Source organism: Platalea leucorodia (assembly GCF_965183815.1).
Source record: "Platalea leucorodia genome assembly, chromosome: 21".
Lineage (NCBI taxonomy): Eukaryota > Metazoa > Chordata > Aves > Pelecaniformes > Threskiornithidae > Platalea > Platalea leucorodia.
The window spans coordinates 4,762,544-4,785,802 of record NC_138843.1 but is presented as its reverse complement, the minus strand read 5'-3'; the positions used below and the strand labels follow the sequence as shown (position 1 = coordinate 4,785,802).

Genomic DNA, 23,259 nt, shown 5'->3' with positions numbered 1-23,259 from the left:
AATAAACCCTGTGGAGGTGTCCACTCCCAAAAGGTATCTCACAGCCCACAAAGTACAGGGAAGTTCTCTTGGCAGAAAGATCTGAGTCATAAAGAAAGTGAAGAGAAGGGAGAAGACAGGGTGACAAGGACAGGGCTGAAATGGGAAAGCATCGTGTGGCAGTGACGGGGCCTGATGAGAGACGTTAATGCCATGGATGAGGCTGTGGCGACCATTCCCAGGCTCAGAGTTCAAGAACATTTCCTAGGGTGATTTGTCACTCCTCCGTCATGGGGAGAGAGGAGGAAATATTCTGCAATATGATGCGTGCTGGGAAGAGGATGAGTCTGTCATAGGAAGGTAAGGATGCTGTGCTTGCGCAGGCTGGTGTAACGCGAGCACGTGTGCGTGCAAGAGGCAGGCAGGCAGACTGCGCTTCTCCCCTTTCCCCTTGGGTGTGCAGCACACCCTTCCCCGGGTGCAAAACTAACCCGCTCCTCTCCCTTTTGCAAAGGTGGCCCAACAATGCCGAACATATTTTCCTACCAGAGTGCCGAAGTCGACTGGTGTGAAGGCAACTTTGAGCGCTCGACGGTCATTGCGGAGTACTACAACACCGTGAGTGTGGGCGCATCCGAAGGGCAGGCTGGGGCACGAAGGCAGCCGGCTCCGGGCACTCAGGAGCTGCTTTTAGGAGATGCAATGGGACAACCTTGTTTTCTCTTCTCCTGCTCACTCCCTTGAACTTCCTAGTGTTGGAGGGTGCTGGTACGGGGAACGTTTTCTGAGCTTCAGGTAAATCATGGGCCTTTTACTGCTTACAACAGCCAAGTTGCTCACAAAACGAGCTGGGGTCAGGGGTACTTCTGGCACGTGTGGGGAAGAGAGAGAAAACCGTGGCGGTGCTCCTTAGCCCAGATTTGTGAGATCCTGTTATACCAGTCCTGCAGCTCTCCTGCCAACTGGGGTAAGTCCCACACAGGGCTCATATATTCCAGCTAAATGTACAGGAGTGGCAAAATGAGAGACAGCACTTGCATGAACCGTGTCAAGCAGGTTGGGAATCCAGAACTCAAGACAGAGGGAAGCTGATGCGTGAGCCAGTTTCACCTCCTGTGATCCTTTATAATTCAGACTCCATCCAGTGCCAGTCCCTTGAACACAGCCTCCTGGCTCAAGCATGGCTAGAAGCATCCGTATCTGTCTGCAGAGGACTCGGGGGATAACCGGTCTCTGCAAGCATGTCCTTCTACCTCAGTGCAATTACAGGCTAGCAGGGGTGTGAGGCATGTGGATTTACAACCTTCCAAAGGCTTTGTTTATGACTTTTAGCAATTACTGTCTAACACTAGAAGTTCTTGTTCTCATGGAAATGTCTCTTCCTCTTTTTTAAAAGCATTTCCTGCTTTTAATAAATTGCCTATAATAACGATAATTCCCTCACCCGAGTCCCGCAGCTCCCAAGCTCTAATTGCCCAGCCAGGGTCTCAGAGGAGCGGTGCTCGGGCTGTATATAGTCACTTCTCTTTGAGACAGTTAACAAATAAAGATCTGCCAGTCCAGACCAAACCCTGCTTCCCTCTGGCATCCAACTGAGTGTGTCGTGCTGTCGCCTGTTTGCTGGCACTGCATCCCTGTTGGATGGGCTCAGAGCTGCAGAGCAAGGCATAACTAGCAAGGAGGTACAGAAATCACTTATATTCACATCAGCATTTCAAATGTAGCTGGAGATGCCAAATGCCTCTGTGTTTTGGAGTGTCACTGGCAACACTGGAGAGGGGCTGATTTCCACAAAGAGCAGGAAGTCTGAAAGTTATTTTTTAATCAGAAATCATTCTGGGAAATAAATTTGCCTAACCTCCTAGTTTAGTACATAGGCAGCACTTTTCAAATGTGTCTTTGGAGCTGAGACCCCATTTTCACAAGGATCCTGATTTACGCCCAGACTGTCAAAGTGGCTCAGGATCCTTAACACACCAAGAAGTATCTCAGGAGGTCTCCAAAAGCACTTACGTGTCTAACTTCTCTGCGGCACACTGCTAGACACCAGCTGGTCTGGCCAGATGCATAACTGTCTTTCTTAGGACCCACAGCCCTCTAATTCCCCTAAAACATCATTAACTCTTAGCTGCCTGGGTCGCTTTGTGGCACAGGTTTCTAAATTATGTAGCTATTCCTCAAAATCTTACCCAGGTGCCTAGTTCTGGACAGAGGTCCCTACTAGCCACAGCCGTCTCCCATGTTTCCATACTACACCACCTTCGAGGCACCAGGCTTATCTGGATGAATTTGCACTAGGTAGGACTGAGACACAGCTTTCCTCTAGGAGACGAAAACTTCTCCAACGCATGTTTCTGCACAGATGCAAACTAGTGCGATACCGAGGAACACAGAGAGATGTGGGCAGAGCAAAACCTGCGGGATTTTTTCCAGTGACTAAACTAGCCCTTGTCCCTCCCTGTATGTGAACACAGGACACCTCTTTCACAGCAGAGAAAGAGCTTTTTTTGGTCTCTGCACTGATCTCCTCCTTGCCAGGCTTGCTTCTACCAGTCCACGGAGCTCAGCAGAGCGCCTGTGCAGGCGGAGGGTACCGCTTCTGCAGTTTCTGTCTTAAGATGTGACTCTTGATTAAAGAAAGTAACGGAGATCCAAACCTGCCTTGACAGCTGCCTGCATCAGGGCTGGCATGTGATCTCCCGTCCAAACAAGGGGAGACAAAAGAGCAAACCTTCCTAAAAACTACTGCTGTCTGAGCATCTGACAACAGCCCCAAAGGCTGCACCGTGCTCAGGGCCAGACCTTGTAACCAAAAGCGGGCAGGAGCATCACTTACATGGGCATCACCCCTTCATCAGCCTGCAGACGGCGGCTGGCATTGCCTGGCTCTCGCCCCTTGCAGCAGCACCAGGGGAGCCCTCGTCATGCTCTGGGCTCTCTCGCAGGATCAGGCTCCTTGTGCTGTGCCCTAAAGGTACACAAAGGCACTATAGAAATCGGACCAGACTGAGATCCCGAGCTATCCCTGCTGGCTGGCAGCATGTTGCAGATCCAGCTGGGGCTCTGGGCGCTATCTCAGATGTGATCCTAACAGCCTGGATCTCATTCTCTTTTCTCCTGCATTCATTTGTTCCCCATATTCAGGTTGCTTCCTCCCTGTGGCAAGCTTTACAGGCCTCACCTCACTGGCCTGCCCCGAGATAATTATATCAATATTGACTTCAGCATCACTTTGCCAGAGTTTTAGACTAGCTGGGAATCCAGCCAGCTCCTACCCAAGACTCCTGAATCACTAAATCAGCAGGGCTTCCTAACGGAGCATCCTCTTCAACGTCTTCTTCCCAAGACTGCCTGGGACTCCAGCAGGGTAGTTTTGTGCCAGCAGCAGCAATGTGCTGCTGAGAATTCCTCTATGCCAGCCGCACTCTCTCGCAGGTCTGCTTGGGTTGGATGCTTTTTATTAGAAATAAGCACCAAGGGTATGAGCAAAGAATGTAAACAGTATCTTTAAGTACCTAATAATACACGGTGGCTCGTGATTGGATGCAGTTCAGCAACAAAGAACTAACTATTTATAGTGACTCAGTGACCCAGAAATTTATTGTCTTCTGGCTGTTCGTAGGAGAACAGTATTGTGCTACATGAGGGTCATCAGTCAGGGACTTGTCTTTCTGCCCTCATTTCTTTCCTGAAATGACTGATCCAGGATGCTGGTAATGACACCCAAATCCTCAGCAGTCTCTGGCAAAGCAGCAGGAGCTCTGACACTGCTGCGTATCCAGAGCTCCTGGATGCTTCATCGATCGGTGGAGACAAGCTCAACTGCAGGTGCAAATTACCTAGATATGCCCAGAGAAGCATTCACTTTCAGAGTGTGTCAGAGCTGTGGCATGCGCCCCAGCCCTCTGCACGGGCTCAGCAACCCCGCGGCATCGCAGAGGCATCGCGCTCTCGCCTGCCCAGAAAGTCCCGTGCAGGAGTACGGCAGCTCCTTGCCCGGCGCTCTGCAAACACTAGACAAACAGCTGTTTCCTGCCCCAAAGCACTGGCGTGACATTGCGATGTCAGGACACACAGCCTCATCTTCTGCTACACAGGTCTGCCTATTAGGAACTTGCTATACAGGTCTGGAGAGCCTCTGAGGTATTCACTTCTGTCTTTGGTCCTGTGGGCTCTTCTATCAGCTAAAGCTGGTTTGCTGGCCTTTAAATGAATGAATGCACTCCAATGAGTCTTGCAGAAATCTCCTTTCACTGCAGAAAATGCCTGTCTTGAGTAAGGACCAGAACATGCCTTGGCTGCTAGGGCGCTGTTGCCATGCTCAGAGCTTTGCAAACCAGCATCTCCCATCCCAATCCATATCGGAGGCTTGTTCTCACCCTGTCATGGATGGAGGTGCAAACAGGTTCTCTGCAAGTCTCTCCTTCCATCTTAGGTTGCAAAGTGCTGAGTTGCACAAGCCCTGGGTCCTTTCCCATGATCCTGCTAATACACCAGGATTAGGGCTGTGTCGCTGATCCCAGTCTTGCCTTTCTCCTAGGGAAAGAAGCAAATGCCAGTGTAGGGGGGCCTGGCTTAGGCACCTGGAGCAATAACTCACACTTGTTAGGAAGTGGGACGTGGCTGTGAGCTCACAGAGTGGAAAACCACAGGGCTAAGTCACTCTCACAGGTCAAATCACACCTCGGCTCCATCACCACTCTCTTGTCTCCCTGGCATCCTGGGCAGAGCGAGCTGGTGCCTCCTGGCCAGTATGGCCCGGCTAGGTGTAAGTAGAAGCCATGCTGGGGGGCCTCAGCGTGAGCAGAGACTCTGGAAAAATTTCCTAATGGGAGTACTGGGAGCAAAACCCTCCTAACCACATTTGAGATGGAGCTTGCCACATCCTAAAGGGAAGATATAAGACAGCACTTACAAATCAGGGCTTGGATCCGACGAGTGATGAAGACCCTGTGTCCCCCACAGATGCGGTTTTGTAGCGGCTCTCCCCCAAGCTCTGAGTTTGGCTGCCCTGCAAGGAGTCACTCTATCTTTTCGACTCTATTGGCACAGTTCCCCTGATTATCACTCCCCTCTGATATCTGATCTTGCACATTTCATACTGAATTAATAAAGTGATAATACTGCTATCATGTAATTAATGGCACTGTTGCAATGCCCACTGCAGCAGGGATTCAGACCTCTCCATACGCAATCTCGAATTCCCGCATTTCCTCACTTTGACGTGCATGCTGGCACTTGTATGCTGTTGCCTTTTCTGCAAGCATTTTCTCTCTTCTTGCTATCCCTGCTTGTCTTCCAAAAGCCTCTTTAACCATTTCGCAGGAAAAGAAATGTTTGCAACACAGTTGTTACTTTAACACACGGTTTGGTTTCTCGATCATTCCCGAACAGTTTGACCTCAAGTGTGCAAGTGGGACCAGCACTTCTCTTTTCATAGCTGGAATGGGAACAGGCCTGGATTTGGCTCTAAGCACCTATAGAAAACCAATACACTTGGCCTGAGAATTGCTGTTAATGGGAGCATCAACTTGTTTCATGAAAGCCTTAGTGAAATTCAAGATTAATCTCCAGGTGTTAAGGGGAATAGAGACCTTACATTAAGCGTGAATTGTGTTTCCCTCTGGAATATGAGAGGGTGTGTTTCATATATATGACAACATCCCTGTGATTTGCAGCCCTGTTACCATCATCTCAGATCCCATTGGATATCACAAGCCAAGCATGGATTTTGCAGTTTACCTGGTGCATGTAAGGGCTGCTGAGGGGTGAGACTCCAGCTGTGGAGGTCAGATTCCAGGCTTGGGGTCTGGGTCAGCATCTAGCTGGAAGATGAAAGGAAAAGGATTGTCAGGGTGAGATAAAAGTCACCCTGGTGTCTTGCCAAATGGCATTTTAGCAGATGGCTCTGCCCTGATCTTCCAAATCCCCAAAGAGCTGCCTGGCAGGTAAAACGTGGCACCGCAGTCACAATATTTCACGAGCAAGAAAGATTTTCCCTGGGGAGGCTGTGCTTCCCCATGATATCCCTCTACCGAGTTTGCAAAATCAGGTGAAAAAGCCAGGATAAGAACCCACAGAGGGTAAGGATTATTTCAAACTTCATTCTTAGCTGCAGGGTGGAGCAGGCCTGATCCAGCAGACAGGTCCAGGCTTTGGGCACTTGCTGCTCCTCCCCAGCTCCCACATTTTGCCCATCAGCATCTGCCGTTCCCCGAGGCACTGGCACCTTCAACCAGGCCAGGCAGCAGCAGCAGGCTGAGCCCCAGTACCATCCCCTCCTCCCCAGACAAATCAAAGTCTGTCAATGGAGCAATTTTGCAGAGTTGGAAATCAGGGCAGAATAATTTCGCTGCATTCAATTGCTAGGTATGTTTAAAGGAGGTTTATGACTTCATGTAATTACTAGTGTCCAGAATACCTCCCCTCCCCAGGCCAGGAGGGTTCGCACATGACACTACAGGATGTCACCTCCGTCCTGTTCCCACCTACCAACGTCCTGCTGCCCTCCACTGCACCCACTCCCAGTTAACAGTGGTTTCCCTGACGGTGGCTTGCTGGGGTGGCCCAGCTCCTCACACTCACCCAGCCCCTCGCAGGGGGCTGCCTGCTGGCCAAAAGAGGCAGAAGCCATCCAGGGGGTTTTGGGGAGGTCTGGGTTGACAGGAGATGGCTGCAAACGAAGGGCTTTGGCAGCTTGCTTGAAGACCCTGGGCAGCTGAAGTTAAACCATCACCCAAAAGGGGCACACCAGCTTATCCGGGGCTTGCTGGCCCCAGAGGTGCCTGCAGGGAGAGCACAGATGTCTGCAGCCATTGCTGTCACAGCAATAGCTGTCCTTCCAGTTCCAGCCTCGCTTCCTGAGAAACGCCTCTGCGCTCTCCCCGTGCCAAGAGTAATACCTGCCTCCCCGCGATGCTTTCCACTAGAGATCAGTATCCTCTTTGCACGTGAAGATACTGAGGTACATGGTGGGATGGGACTTGCCCAAGATCATGCAATAAGCTGAATGTGCCTCTTGTTTTTCAGATCAGCAATGTAAGCTTCTTTATCCTTTCTCCTGCCCTGCTCTACCTGAACCGGCAGTACCGTCAGCAGCGTGCCTTGCCTTTGTATTTCTTCTCTGGCCTGCTCTTCTGCGTAGGTGGGTGCCAAGGTTGTGAGAAGACCAGACAGGTTGCCAGAGTACCCAGCTGTTCATTCATGATACCTTTGGCTTTGGAGGCTGGTTCTTAGTGGCCAAAGCACAGGGGCAAGCTGGAGTGGGAAACCAAACAGCCGCGTCTGTTTGAAGCCCTGCAGCTCATGGTTCCTGCTGGCTGTGGACGCACAGCTTCCAGCCCAGTAAATCCCCGTGGTGCTGTGTGGACTGACTCACTCAAGTCTCCATTAACGCCAAGGTCCATGCCCTGCCCTTCAGGAACGGTGTGTCTTTAGGAATGGCCCCCAAGAACTCCTCAGGCCAGACAGGCTTGTGCGAGGACAGAGCTTTGCTGACACAAGCTGTCCTTGCTCCTTGCAGGCATCTTTTCCATGTACTTTCACATGACCCTGAGCTACGTGGGACAACTCTTGGATGAGCTCTCCATCCTCTGGACGCTGGCTGTGGCATATTCCTTTTGGTACCCAAGGGTTCACTTCCCCAGATGCATCAAGAGCAGGTACGACTCACCGGGAGACAGGGTTGCAGGCCCTGAGGGGAGGGCTGGGACATGGACATTGATGTGTGTGACCCACAGTCCCAGCCCACAGCCCTGCAAGGGGTCAGCGTTGAGGTTCCTGCAGTTTGCTTTGGGACCAGACCCTCCATCACTCAGTGGTGGATGCGCTGACAGAGGAAGAGTAAAAAACCTTCCCACAGGGAAATGCCATCCTGTCGACTGGAGCTGCTTGTCTTTGCGAAGCTGCAGAGGAAACTTTGCATGGAGAATTTCAAAATTAATTAGGAAATTAAATATTCCTGAGCACTGACATTCAATTACCCATGCTGTCAAACTGTCATAGCATCGCCTGCCATCCACAGAGAGCTTTCCCTGGAGGCTGATGGGGTTTCCCATAGGACAAGCTGATCCAAGTCAGCACCCCACATTTCAAAGGTTGTTTGCAGGAGGGCTGGCTGGGCTATTGGAGCTCAGCAGAAAGGATAGGGATACTGAGTGAGCATGGATCAGCAGAAACAGGAACCCAGCAGGGCTTTGCCCAAAGGATGGTCTCATCCTGGCAGGCTTGCTGGAGCCCTCTGAGCCAGCCCAGTTAGAAGCCTCGCAAAGGCCTGCTCCAAGTCTGCTCTTCCCATGCCATGGTGGGGGTCACCAGGAGTTCACTGTGGAGACTTGGCTGGGGGAGAGGGGAAGGGACTTGGGACGGGATTTGCATGTGAAAGGCCCCTCTGAGCCCTATTGTTGTTCAGTCAGCCCAAATCTGCATGTTTGCACGGCTCAAGCCCCTGCCCGCCACTGCTGGGACTCCTGCTTTGCAGCCCTTCCCTGTGCAAAGCTCCCGACGCCTTTGCCTCTCGATGCTCATCTCTGGTAGCACCATGAAAGTGCACAAGTTACCTTCCGGGCTGTGTTCCCCGCTCCGTCATGGACTAACTGGGGGGCTTTTGGCAAAGCACAGATATAAACAGATACCCCAGCCTTCCTGCCAGGACTACTGCAGAGGCTGAGGTCAGCCATATGCAAACAGATTGGAGGTGCTGGAGAAGGGTTTCCTCTCTCTGGGAATAAGCAGGACCTCTCCCATCCTTATCCTTCCATGCTGTGAACCTTGAGGGCACTGACACTTGCTCCCAACTCCCTTTAGGAAGCATTTCTTCTGGTTGACTGGTATCACCACTGTGGTCAGTACCTTGATGTCCTTCATCAAACCAGCATTCAATGCCTACGCGCTCAACTGCATCGCCTTCCACCTGCTGTACCTGACATGGTGTGAGCTGAAAAAGTAAGGAGGGGGCTGAGAGGGGTCATCTGTAGGTCCATTGCACGCTCCTGGCAGGCTCACACGTGGCAGTGACTCTGTGCACAACAGTGAACGGAGCCCAAGACTTCATCAGCCACGTGTGACTATCAGCTCTGCAAAGAATTGGGGCAGCCTGGGAGGGACCCAGGAAAAGGCACAGGCAGGACTGTGGGCAGTGGGGTACAAGAAGGCCATCTGGCCCAGGTGCCACGCAGAATGGGGACAATCCATGGGACGGGTGCATCTTCTCCTCCTCAGCTGCCATCTCTGCAGCTCTTTCCCCTTTGTGGGGGATTTGGGAACCAGCGTGGGGTTGGGAGAAAGCCCCAGGATCTGGGAAGAAAGACAAGAGTTCCCTGGCATCTCCTAGCATCATCCTCACCCACAGAAAGTCAGACCCCCCCCCTACAGAGCCACACTTCTCTAGTTCTTGTGGTCTGATGAATACTCTCCAGAAGAAACTCGCTGGCTTTTGCTCTGTTCCATTAGCACTTGCAGACAGGAACCAGCCCTCTTTAAAACTGTCTTTCCTTCCAACACGATACTCCGTTCCCTCTCCCTCACTGTGTCTTCCAGGTGCAATGACAAAAGGGTTCACTGGACGGCCGCAGCCATGGTCGTGTGCTGGGTACTGGCCATCAGCAGCTGGATAAGCGACAGGTGGCTCTGCGGGCTCTGGCAGGCGATCAACTTCCCCTACTTCCACAGCTTCTGGTAAGGGCTCCAGCGCAGAGGCAGGAACCCCAGCCCAAACATTTCAGGGGCTGAAGGGCCACAGCTAAGGAGAGATGGCAGCAGGGATGTGATACTTGACCAGGGAGCAGCCGCATCTCTGCCCAACCCTCTCCTCCTTTCCTCTGTTGCGATTGATGCTGCTCCTCACCCTGGCCCCAGCCCAAGGATTTGGTCCTAACCACTGTTTAATATCCCTTCCCTCCTCCGCACCAGCCAAATGGTGTTTTGCAAGTGAAATTGTTCTAAAAGTCCCTCCAGGTAAGCAGCTTGCTTTCAAAGGGCTGCATCTGCTCCCAGGAAGCTGGATGAAGTGCAATGTTCTTTAAATTATTTTAATAGCCAAAATGAAAAAGTGATTTGCTTGAGCAAGACATTTCAGTGCCTGGCCAAGTGTGGCTGTAAGTGCTGCACGCAGCGCGCATGCTCAGATTCATCCTCACAAACCACTGGGATGACTGGGACAGACACCCAGCGCTGCTAGGCCCGGCCAGGCAAGGTGGAATGGGTGGGTTGGTTTGGGGCTTAAGTCCCCTATATCCCATCGCCTCTGTGCAAGGAATTGTCCCAGCCCCAGCTCACAGAGCTCTGCTGGGATTTCCCCATAGGCACAAACCCTGCAGGACCCACGCTCCCTGCAGCCCTCGTGCATCACAGGATTGGGACCTTTGCCTGCCACTGCCGTACCCCTTGGCTCTAGCCTCACGGTGGCAATGCCAGCCGCACACCGCTACAAGGTACAGGAGGAGCAGATGTAGCTACCCCTGTCCAACACATGTTTTTTTGGTTTCCTTGCCAGGCACATACTGATAGCCATGTCCCTCCTATACTGCTGCCCACTGGTCATCTACTTTGACGTCAACTACGAGATGCCATCGTTCAAGCCAAAGCTAGGATTTTGGCCCAGCGACTCGTGGCCTGTCGCGGTGCCTTACATTGCCCTGGAGGAATCCCACAAGCAGTGCTAGAGCCGGTTGCCCTCAGGCATCCCTCGGGCACGGGGTGCGCGATGCACACGTGTGCGTCTGCATGGGGAAGACCTCGGCTGTGCGCCTGTTCCTCGGACAAGGGCAATGTGGCTAGCGGATGGGGCAGGGAGCAGCTGAGGCCTCGTGATGCCGGGCATGAAGCAGGGTGGGAGCCCACAGGTGCCTTGGAAGACTCTGCCCAGACTGGCGTCCAGGGAACCGAAGATCTCCTCCTCCAGCAGATCCCCACTGAGAAGGGGAGGGAGACGGTGCTTCTTCTGTGTCTTCTGCATTAGTCGAGCGCTGGCACCCCTTGCTGACAAGAGCACAGCGAGAACACAGAAGCCAAACTGGTGGCAGCTGGGTTTGTTGGGGCTGCTCTAATTATTATTATTAATTTTATTTATTGACGTATGTGGTGTTGCTCAGGAGACCTGTGCATTAAAGCTATGGACACTGACTTGCACTGAGCCCCTTTCTTTGCCCTGACTGCACCACATGCCCTGTTATCTGCCAGTCACTCCCACAGACAGGGCAGCCAAAGCACTCTCTGCCTTAGGGAGAGCTGTTTATAAAGAGAAATCCTCCTGGCCGACAGCCCAAAAGAGGCTCTGCTGGCCCAGGTCCTGCCTGGGGTGCTCTACCCCAGGCTCTACCCCTTCTTCAGCCCCCAGTGGCCCTTGTTCCTCCCCAGCTCTGATGGTCTCCGATGGCCATGTGTAACTTGGAGACTCCTCTGCTTGCTGAAAGGGCTGGCTGGTGGCAGAGAGTGAGGTGAGGAGCCAGTACGTTAGATAAACGCGTTGGTACCTTTGCAAGAACAAAGAGAAGATGTAAAGCCTCAGAGAAAGACCACTGCTGTGCCACGGGTACAAAGCGATGCTTTCCAGGTTCTCCCCGCAGTCTAACAGCAAAGAAGTTGCTCTCGCAGCCACGGGACACACTCTTGTGCTCCAAGCCTTGCTGCAGTACAGTGGCGAGATGAACCATGTGGTGGGTCTGGGTCCTCGCCCAACCAGCGGGGACTGTCTCTGGAGAGCTGGCAGGGTGGCTGAGGCTGGCTCCCTGCAACGCAGCCAGGACAAGGTAATGTCACTCCAGGGACCACAGGCTTTTTGGGCCCCTGTGAGCAAAGCAAAAGCAGAAGCACTCTGTGCTTAACCTCTGAGGCAGAGGGTGCTGCGCAGCGTGCCACACAGCGCCTGTGCCGTGGCCCTCCCGTGGCCGCCGCTGCCTCGTGGGTCCCTCTGCAATGGTCCCCGGAGCCACTAGATGGCAAATTTGGCTCATGAACCCCGAGCAATATTTCATTTTGGGAAAGGGATGCCTTGCGCAAGGACTGAACCCCCAGGCCTGGTCCCCCTGCCCTCTCCATCGCCCGGCACCGGGGTCAGACGCCTCTCTGCCAGCACGGCCACTGACGAGACACTGGCTCAAGGTGCAGGACAGGGGGACTCAGAGCTCCAGCCTTTGTGTGCCCGTGCTGGTGCCCATCTCCTCCTCTGCCTCTTTGTCTCTCCTGCATGCCATCACTCTTGCCTCTCCACTCATCACCCCATCTCCCTTTTGCTGACCCTCCCCGTTTCGCTCCCTCTTGCTCTCCCCCCCGCCTCACCCCTTCCCCAGCCCATCACATTCTTCTACAGCCTATTAATAACTTCTGGGCAATTGCACCGGGTCCCTGCTGGGCTCGGCCCCTCCGTCGGCGCTGCCCTGCGCAGCCACTGAGCGCGCCGGCAGCAAGTTCAAAAGTGCAGCGGGGCTTTCACAGCCCCTTTCCCCGTCAGGGGGTGGAGGAGGCCGCTGGAAAAGAAAGGCCGCGTTGCCAGGGAGCCTGGCACAGGAAAAGGGGGTCACCTTCACCTCCGACAGGACCGGCGGAGATGGACAGGCGCCAGCAGCCCTGCGGGCCGGAGATGCTGAGAGCCACGAAGGGATGGAGGCTGGGATGTGGGCGAGGAGGGCTAATTGGCCGTCTCTGGCCGTGGAGCCGGTGTGATGCTCGGCACAGAAACCCAGCAGCAAAATCCCCCGTGTGGTATGGTAATAAGGGAGGTGTCCCGGGCGCCGCTGCCTTGAGAACAATGTTGCTGCAGTTGAGTGACTGTAACAGGCCCTGATGACAGCCGGGGCCGCGTTAAAAATGCCTATTCAAGCAGATCAAGACATTGAGAGGCCTCGTGGGGATCTGAAACCCTCAGGGATTTCTGGATGAAGCCAGAAGCTGAATCCCCAGCCCTGGGAACCTGGGGGGGGGAAAAAAAAGAAAGAGAGAAAAGAAAAGAAACCCACAAAGCAGCTTTAAAAGGACTGCAGCGCCCGAGGCAGGGCCTCCTGCTCCAAGCGGGGCTGTAGCCTGAGAAAGCGAAGCAGCCCTGACACCAGTGTGTGACTGTGGTCTGGGCATCCCCAGGGCTGCACAGGGTTATCTGAGGCTGGGGCGGCACCTCCAAAAGATCCCTGAGCTGCTGGGGATGCTCTGTCCTTCCTGCCAGGGAGCCGCGGCTCCAGCTCGTGGGGCGCAGCCTGCAGTGCCGAGCTGACAAATACCCCACAAAAAAGAGCGGGGCTATCAAAGGGACGAGTCAGGGCATTTTCGCCTCGAGCTGAAAGGGGCCCTGCAGAGATGACCAGCACGCTGAACGGGTAAAGCTGGGAGCCCTCAGAGGGTGAAAGGCAACAGAGGCCCCTTCTCAACCCCGCCAAGCTGTGGGGAGTTCTGACGGTACCTTCTGCACCGGGACCCCTGGCCGTGTGAGTGCCTCCGGCGTGCACGCAGCCAGCTCGCTCAGCAGAGCAACACAGGAAAACAGGCAGGGCAGGAAGAGCTGCAAACCCTGCACTCGGGGATCTGAGTTAGGCCTGGTCAAAATTAAACCTTTCCTTATTTTTGCCAGATGAGCCCTAACCCGGATCATTTCCCTGATTTGGTTCGCCATGTGGCTGCCTAAACCACAAGAAAAGAGGCAAGAGAAGGAGCAGGAATGAGGAAGAGGATAGAGGCTGCTCCTTTCAACTGATGCCAGATTAAAGACGTTGTGACACAAGGGCATCAGTTGAGTCTGGTGCAATTGCAACACAAATGAAATAATAATGTTGATAACACACCAGTCCTGCAGCATCAAGGATTAACACTTACCTGTTCTGCTGCACCGAATTGCCTCCTGCTGTTACAGATTTACACTGCAGGATTTGGCTCGCAGACTGGAAACTTTTCAAGGCAGAGTGATTTATCTGTAAAAGACATTGCACATTCATGGACCTGCATAAATAATGCAAAAGTAATTAATAATAACCCAGTCCTTGCTCTTAACAATGCCAGGAGAAGAAATTGCTTCACTGGAATGTCTCTTATGCCTTTTGCAAAAGATCTTTATTTGTTAACTGTCTCAAAGAGAAGGAAGATAATAGTTTTGAAACACGGAATGGATGTCGCTAGGTCCTGGGATTTTATTGCCAGCCTGGCAATCTTTACGATTGATTTAAAGAACCCTCTGCTGGAGTCATGTTAAACCAACATTGATTCAGCTTTGATTTTTTTTAGTTTTAACCTCCTAGGTCTGCAATCAAAAGTTGGAAACCACGAACACAAAGGGCTAAGAAACCCAGGAAGGAAAGAGATAAGCTCCAAGAATTATTGCCTCTAAAAGTCTTGTCCTTTCAACTCTAAGTGCTACTTTTGAGGTTTGACACAGGATTTCCAGCTCAAGGGCTGGCAATTCTGTTACACCCACCTCGCAACTGCTAGGAAAGATGTTTCTTTTTTTTTTCCACTGTTTTACCTACATCCTGGCTATCTGTTTTTCATATAAGACAAAATTAGCCATAGGGACATAAACAAATGCCAGGATTTTCCAGATATTGATGGCTGTTCTGGACAGATGAAAGGTATCAGGTCCTGATTAGCTGAAAGTCGTATTTCAGCAAATATTCTGTCACTGTGTTTGCAGCAGTCAAGGTCTTGAGGTCCCCTGCCCGTGTCGGTGTGTATTAGCTCACACGGTGGCTGCACACATAACCAGGGCTGGTTTTGACCAGTGATCATAGAGGAGATGTGGGTAAAAATCACTTCTCAGTAAGGAGAAGCACGGCCATTACATGGCCAAATAAATCAGTTGAGAAAAACATTATTTTTAATCAGAAGATCAAATGATCTCCTTGGCTGTTTCTATAAAACCCCATGATGTGGTTCCACTTAGTAAGACATTCTCACTGCTGTTTTCAGAAGAAAAATAAGCCGTTCACATTTGTCTGACAAAGTGGTTCCAATAACTCCAATTCTCTAGTAATGGCTGCTATCAAAATACCGAAAATGGAAGGATTAATTTTTCTGTGCCTTCCCATTACAGCTCAAAACATGGTTTCAATTAGGACCATTCTCCACTTTTTTATATCCACTTTCTATGAACATTCAGCCACTTGGGTCCTGATTCATGAGCTCACTTAAGCACATGGTTTTTTTATAAATGTGTTTAAACGTAAAACTGAATCAGGTTGTTCTGAAATGGCGCACTTAGTTTCACTGTCACAAATATTTAACAAAAGGCAAAGACTTAGCTCAAATGCCGAAGTATTCACCAAAAGCAACGTTCAATTGTGCATCGGGTTATAAATTTCACAATCTGCAATCGATGCTGCATTTATTTAGATAGGCCTTCCATAAGAGACCAGCTGTCTCAGTTCACTAAAATGCTTAAGCATATGTTTAATTTTAAGAATATGAATAATTCCATTGATATCAATGGCACTTGCTTGCACTTAAGAATATATTTTGCTGGGCTGGAGCCAGAAATAGTGCCATGTAATGCCAATAAAGTGCAAACTGCAATATTTCTCCGAGTGCTTTCTGGGACCAATTTAAAAATTAATCATTGAAGAACTTGTGCTGGTTTTGGCTGGGATAGAGTTAATTGTCTTCACAGTAGCTAGTGTGGGGCTGTGTTTTGGATTTGTGCTGGAAACAGTGTTGATAACACAGAGATGTTTTAGTTCCTGCTGAGCAGCGCTTACACAGAGTCAAGGCCTCTTGTGCTCCTCACCCCACCCCACCAGCGAGGAGGCCGGGGGGCACAAGGAGCTGGGAGGGGACACGGCTGGGACAGCTGACCCCAGCTGACCCCAGGGATGTCCCACACCATACGGCGTCAGGCTCAGCAATTAAATACCGGGGGAAGAAGAAGGAAGGGGGGACGTTCGGGGTGATGGCGTTTGTCTTCCCAAGTCACCGTTACGCGTGATGGAGCCCTGCTTTCCTGGCGATGGCTGAGCACCTGCCTGCCGATGGGAAGGAGGGAATGAATTCCTTGTTTTGCTTTGCTTGCGTGCGCGGCTTTTGCTTTACCTATTAAACTGTCATTATCTTAACCCATGAGTTTTTCTCACTTTTACCTTTCCGATTCTCTCCCCCATCCCACCGGGGGGGAGTGAGCGAGCGGCTGGGTGGGGCTGAGTTGCTGGCTGGGGTTAAACCACAACAGAACTGTAATGTGAAAATGCAAAGATTAATATATGTGAGGTTTTGTTGTTTACTATCCTAATATTGCCAAGTATTAACATCCACCAGAGCACTGCCAAGTGAAATCAAAATCAAATCTGTGTAACAGAGCAAAAATGGCAACAAGTTGAATTTGTTATTCATCATGAATCATCCTATCAGACCTAAAGATTTACTCATGTAACATTGAATAACATTTACCATCCTTAGGGAAAGACATACATATAGATTAAAGACAGGGTCTGACCCCATTTGTACCATCCCCGAAGCGTACTAACTCTGTTCAGCCCAGAGGGCCAGACCGGTCCAAAGTGGATGCTTGAAAGGGAGAACAGGATCCGCTCTGTAACAGCCAAAAAGTGCCTTGAACAAGGATGGCTTTTAACGATCCAAATCTGGTGGAGCAAAGGGTCACTAAAACCATGATTTCACTCTCCTGCTTACTGTGCCTTACCTTTCACAAAAGTATGAATTGCTCTGTTACGAGGAACGGATGAAAATTTCCAGGCACCACCCACTTTAGCGATTTGTATTTGTTCTCATAACTTTACTCATCAGGAGCCCAACAGTACTGACGCCGGGACCTGGGACCCACCTACGTGGACCTGGGACATCCCCCTTACTCCCTTACGACGGTATCATCATATAAACAGCTATATATCCATATGCAAATGATTGCTGTTTTCAAGCTGTTCATGAGCGACCTTATACACTGCCCATACGGTACAGTAATATGTTTTCCACATATGTCAGATGTTTCATGACACATTTCACGCATATATTTAAAATAGATTTCATAGCATATAAAAATGCACAGGCAACGGAAGAAAATGGCCTGCATCTGCAATGTTTACATAATGCATTTCAAAATTGCATGAAATGTGTCCAAATTGGTTGTATTCTTCATCTATCTAAAATATTGATGGCATGTAAAATGTATGTGTAATGGATTCACTCATGAGCGTGTATTACACGCCTTATTCTGATGCTTGAGTAACAAAGGGAAAGAATTTGTTACAGCTCTGCCTCCACAGTGTAGCTGCAGAGACAATTCTCAGCTCTCCCTGCGTTGGTCGAAATGGTATTTGTCGCATGTGTACGTCGCTTTATATTCCAACCTGACTCCCTTGAAACTGCCCTGGCTGGGCCTTTATGCAACAAAAACAAGCTCCGAGGCATTTGAGACGTGCCACACTGCTAAGATATGACTTTGCTGCAATCAGGTGCACTATTGTCTCACAGGTAGCGGTATCAGCGATAATGATTAAGTTTCAGTGGGATAAATTTCAGCATGGTAGGGCCAGCCAAATTCCCTGAGTCACAGGCAAGTTTGCATAGCCCGTACTGCAGCGTGGGGTATTATCTGAACTGCTATCGTACCTGAGTTAGCTAGATTAGAGGTGGTTTGCATACATTTACATATGTGGCAACCCCACCTCCAGTTGCTATGTAGACAGGTGAAAGCTCATTTCATATCATTCCAGCAAAACAGCTTAAATCAGTAACAGCTTAGTTTTGCTGGAATCTGTCATGAGAGCAGCTGACCCAGAATCCACAAAAATCAGAAATTCATCCCGATTTGAATGTTACAGGCTCTGAAACGCTGCGCTGCCAGCTCGGGGATGTCTCACAATCTGCTCTGAGCGTAGAGAGGAGCAAACCACCAGGCTGGGTATCTGCTGATGGTGGAAATGGCCAGTTGCTCTGAAAACCACCGAGCTGACTTACTGAGGTTGGAAATAGCAGAAACACCAGTTGCAAGAGGAAAAGGCACCACACAGTGTGAGCCAGAGCTCAGCGTGCTCAGAAATATGGCAAGCGTGAGTGTGCGGCCACCCGACTGCTACATTAGAGCCCTAGGAAACTCCAAACCCTGGGAATGCCTGGGAAGAGGTTCTCTCATATCTCAGACAGTATATTTGTCTGCGATAGTAATTCCTACTTGCTTTTTGGACTCTTCAATACGTAAAACAATTCAGAACAGGCTTTTTGGTGCTGGTCAGACTCTCCTACTGATCTCCTCCTGTCACGTCCTATTTTTCAAGCTATTTTTTCCCCCATCTGGTATTTTTCAGTGGCCTAAAAGTTATCCCGTCTAGGGTGACAGTCACCAGTCAGAAGGTGGCCTCTGAGACGAGCACCTTTCAATGACTTTGGCATCAACCAAAAGAAGCCCCACGCAAAGCAGACACAAATTTCGGCAGTGAATCTCACTCCCTCCTGTTGTACCGTGACTGCGTTTGCTCCAACGGGCGCATAAGGTGCCTGGGCCCGTCTTCTCCAGCCTGCACTTCTGCCAGCAGCTCGTATTCAGCGTTGGACAAATCCAGGCTGTGAAATGCTCTTCGCGGCAGGTCCAGCCGGCTGGCGGGTTTGGCACGACGCAGCCCGTTACATCACTTGGCCAAACCTGACCTCTGTCTGTAGAGCACAAGGGAAAGGTACCGTCATCCGACGGCTGCTCAATAGCCAGGCGAAACGAATTGATAGGTGTCAATTTAGCCTGCGGTGGACCAGGAGCTACATTATAATGCCAAGCTCACCTTTGGTGTTAATGAGGCCCCTTCATTAACAGCTTTGAGCAGAGGGGTCAGGGACTGAATAGAGGCAGACTCCTTTCTCACCCAGAAAGCTGGTCCTTCTCATTCAGAATTGAAGCACGTTGGCGGGGCAGTTTGAGGACGCTTGTGCTGCCCATGTTGTATCTGCAAGGGACATGACGTATTTGTGACTATTCATCTGGCTCTTTTCACCAGCACTAAATACACAGAAAGAATAAAATAAATTCTCATTGTGTTCCCGCTTACTAAGAAAATTTTCCCTCTTCCTTCTGGTTAGGAGGGTTATTGTACGTTAAAAGCCTTTTGCATTTTTCAGTAGCTATAGTACGCTATAATTTAGATTTTCCTCAGGCACTAAAGAACTTAGTTAAGCTAAACTGTATTACAGTGTGGTGGTTTTTTTTCTACTAAGTCCTTCATTAATAAGGGAACTAAAGAATTTCCAAGCTGTCTGTAATTTTTCCCAGATGCAGCTAGTAGTTGCTAGGAGTATCTTTTTGGCAATCAGAGTTTTTGGCTATTAACAATCTGGACTTTTGCTGTACTACCGTGGTGTTAAATGTGTGCTGTGAATACCGTAGTGTGGAGTGTGAACCGGAGAAGGACGGGAAGGCAGAGAGCAGGCAAAACAAAATCATTTTTAGAAGAATAAATATTGCTAGGATTAACAGCTGATTCGAACGAACACGCTTCCCTGCAGGGATCCCAACGCTGATTAGCAAACCAGGAGCCCTGCTACACCAGAACAAGCATCGCTGCAGAACTGACTCCTCCTCACTCACGGCTTCTCTCGCTGTCACTACCTGTTCGGTTTTCTCCCTGGCAGCCCGCACGGACAAGCCCTGGGGTGAGCCTGTGCCACGAAGTAAAGGCAACAAAGGCCACAGACAAACCAAAGCAACACCCAGCTCCCCTCGGTGCACCCAGAGAAACTGAACCCTCTCTTGACTTCGGGTTCAGAACATTTTCTGCGGCTGTAAGTAAGGGCTGCTGCTGGCAAAGCCATGGTAAGTACCAGGAGAAAGCCATCTGCCCCTTATTACCTAAAATATCATCAGGTTTTTGTTTCAACTGCAGGTATGTTCATCTTGGAAACGCCCCAGAGTATTTTGCTCATCGGACGTGCTTCACGAAAGTAGATGAAGATCACTATAATCGCTTTGCAGCCGGTAGGAGAAGGCAGTGAAGTGACTTGCACATATCCAGGAGAGAGCTTAGGGGTCTTTCCACTCAGTCACGTTGCACATGGACACAAAGTGGAGGCATATATTTTCTCAGAGAAATGCTGCTCAAATGCAAGATTTGTGTCTTATTCTTTAAATCCCTGGGACTATCACAAGATGATCATTTTTCTGCACTGCCTGACTCTTTAAGTGCTGGAGACAGCCTTGCTTGTTGGCTGGCTGGTGTCCAAGCCACTCCAAGCACAGGCTGACCACAGAACTTGTGGTCCTCAGTTCAGAGTGGAAAAAGGGAAGAGGCAACTAAATCGGTAACAAGAAAATAATAATAAATGACGACAAACGGTGAAACAAACGTGTTTCTCCAGGGATAGGAAGGGCAAGCCGCAAACATACAGATGCAGACCTATAAACTGGCGACGGGGCCTTACAGCGGACGGAGAGCCAGCCACCCCAATGAGCCACGCTAAGCCGACAGGAAAGTACTTTTGCTGCAAGATGAGGTGTTGCACGGAGGCTGGCGAATAAGCAGTTTGGGCACCTTGGGTTGCACGGCAAGTGGGATTGTCTGGGGGGGCTGTGTGTGTTCGGGGGTCAATGTCGTGTTCCCGCAGAGAGGAGGAGCCGAGGAGGAGTTGGGGAGCAGCACGGGAGGAAGGAGAGGTGCCTCGAGTTTGGCTGCTCCCCAGGCAGAGCCTCGGAAAACCCGGAGTGGGCTCTGTCGCAGCTCAGCGCCTGCCGGCCTGTCCTCTCCCAGGAGGCGTCTGCGGACGCCCGAGCGTGGGCTGGGCTGCCCCAGCTTGCACTCACCGTGACTTTCCCCACCAAAGCACCGGGACTCATCCCTTCCCCAACACCGCGGTCGTTGCCTCCTTCAGCCACGCTCCCCAAGACCTGCCAGGTTTGGCCTGTACAGCAGCCGTGGGGTGTACAAGCGGGAAAGAGAAGGGACGTGTTGTACCCTCCCAGGGCTGTCGCTTAGCCTGTGCTGGGGGAAACACCCCAGAAATCTTTCCCATCCCTGCATTTACCCAGCCAAGGCAGGGACAAGCGCAGTGCAAAGTCTTTTTTCCACTTTATTTTCCACCATCCCCAAGTCTCAGGGGACAGAACCAGTCCTTGGCACAGTCCCCTGCCGTGGGCCAAGCCAGATTAAACACACACCTTTCAGTCCAAGACAAGGATCTTTGAAGCAAGGCTCTGGAAAGAAAAATAAAAAGCCCAAACAAAAATTAGGGAGAGCTGTCATGTGTCATTTGCATATTTGAATATGCAAATAAGATCTGTTTCTTATCCATTGGCACTGGCCCTACTGTAGATGGCAGCAACACAGCAGATCTCTGCCAGCATACAGTACCACAAAGAAAGACGCTAATTGGATTTGCAGACGCTTATTGCAAAACCCAGAAGTTGCTGGAATAGATATAAAGAAACAGGAGCTCAGCCCACGGCTGCCTTGGGTGCGAAGGCACTCAGCTGACAGCTCGTTAGCTTGAGATGTCCCCACAAAATTAGAAGTTTGGAGGAGCCTGGATGGCTGCTGGCTCCACCTTCCCCGGCACCTGAAACTCCCAACGCACTCCCATAGAGCCTGGCAAATTTTCTACCCTTGGCTGTGATTATTTTTTTTTTTTTGGATCTTAAAAAGAAAATCGGGGGTGAGCTTCATCAGTCCTTGGGCTGGAAACCATTCAGAACTGGGAACTGCTAGTGGAGCAAAGGCTGGTTATAGGAATTTCTCTCTTTGAGTATTTTCGCAGTTGAAACTAAAGAGCTACCCCAGCACGTTTTAAATTAATCCACTCCACTCTTCCCAGCACAGAGCCCTGGGGTGCTGGCTTGGAGCAGGCGTCCATACAACGATGGGCTTACTCTGAACGGGGCACCCCAGCTTCTCCAGTACAGCGCGGTTTAACGGCGGGGCGCCGCGCTGCCCGCCTGAGATGCCGTGGAAGCTGACTCTGGGTTTCCCGTCCCTGACTTGGAAGTCTCTGAGTCCTTGCTCGGATCCCACCCCAGGCCACAGAGCAGCCGAAAGCCGGAGGAGCGACTTGTGTCCAAAGCAGCAGAAGTAAAGACGGGCGTGCTGAGGTGGGAGGGCAGCCCAGGTCCTGCATCGGGAAAGCATGAAAACAACCGTTAACACCAGGCTGGGCAAAAATAAAGGCAGAGAAAAATCGTCATCGATGGAAATTAAAATAAAAAGCAAATTCTAATGATGTTTCAGAGGAAGTAACAGCAATTTTTCAGGCAAGGGAAAAGTTCAGGGTCTTGTGTGTCTGTGCAACATCTCTTGCACAAGGAGGAAACGCAACAGAGCAAGAGCGGAGTCAAACTTGGGAAAGACAAAGACATTTCCAGAAAAGATTCAGGCCCGGGAGCACGTAACCACCAAGGACTGTGAGGAGGCTGTGGCTGAATAGCTAGGATTGGGAGTTAGAAAATAAAAGATTTAGACCTAAGAGTCATGTGCATGGGAATAATGTCCACAATTAAAGATATCAATGAGAACTCGCCGAGAAAGAGGCCCTGTCTCAATGGAGAAGAAAAGAGACTGTCCGAGGAGATCTCTTGGGACCGCATCAGACAGAAACATGGAAAATTAAAACTGGGGCACTTAAAAGAATCCAAATCAGGCTCTTTTTTGTTGTTGTTGCTGTTAACTGAAGCGATTAAGCATTTTGCTTTACTAATATCCTCTATCAGGTTGATGAGGTAAACTGGCTCTTTAGAATGATTTGGGAACCGATTAATCCTTGCCCGTGGCTATCAGTTAGCAACACACGCAGCGTTATTGGCTAACACGCATTTTTCTGCTGCCTTACAGAGATCAACAAACTATTTCAAACAAGAAACTTGCGCGAAGAAAAAAATTCTGCCTTGCATCTAAAAGAAAATTTGCTCCGAAACAGTCACAAATCACACTCGTAACGAGAGTGCCGCCGTTAATTTGAGGCTCACAAAATCGAGCGCAATAACTTGTCATTTAAGAGCTCGAAGAAAAGGTAAACAAAACCCACTTTTCAGATGCAAATGTCACGCTCAGAGTCAGCAGCGGTGCTGAGAAAACCGCGTCTGCAGGGCGGGCGGCTTTTAATGATGCCTCCGCCGCAGCCAGCAGCTCCTTTCTCAGCCAGGACAGTGACCTCCGGGCTCGTCACCCAGCTGAGCCCGCGGCTGATAACCACCGCCTCACTGAAGGAATCCCTGGGCCCATTTGCATTGCAAATACCCCCCGCTACAGACCAGAAAACGAGATATTGTTTCCCCTGCAGCGAACAGCCCTTCTCCCCCGCCGTCTCCATCGCGGCACGGCCGGCGGCGGGGCAGGCGGCGCTGGGCGGGCGAGGCCCGGGCCGGAGGGCGGCGGCGGGCGGAGGGGG

The 23,259-nt window shown here is 50.8% G+C and overlaps 1 protein-coding gene across 1 annotated transcript; it reads left to right on the top strand.

Annotated features, from left to right (window-relative positions):
* Positions 1-504: 504 nt before the first annotated feature.
* Positions 505-10,640, top strand: ACER1 (alkaline ceramidase 1; the record flags this gene model as incomplete). Its single annotated transcript, XM_082330912.1, has 6 exons — positions 505-597; positions 7,009-7,123; positions 7,502-7,640; positions 8,785-8,922; positions 9,517-9,654; positions 10,472-10,640. The coding sequence occupies 6 exons, from the start codon at positions 505-507 to the stop codon at positions 10,638-10,640; spliced, it is 792 nt and encodes a 263-aa protein (XP_082187038.1).
* Between the last annotated feature and the right edge of the window lie 12,619 nt (positions 10,641-23,259).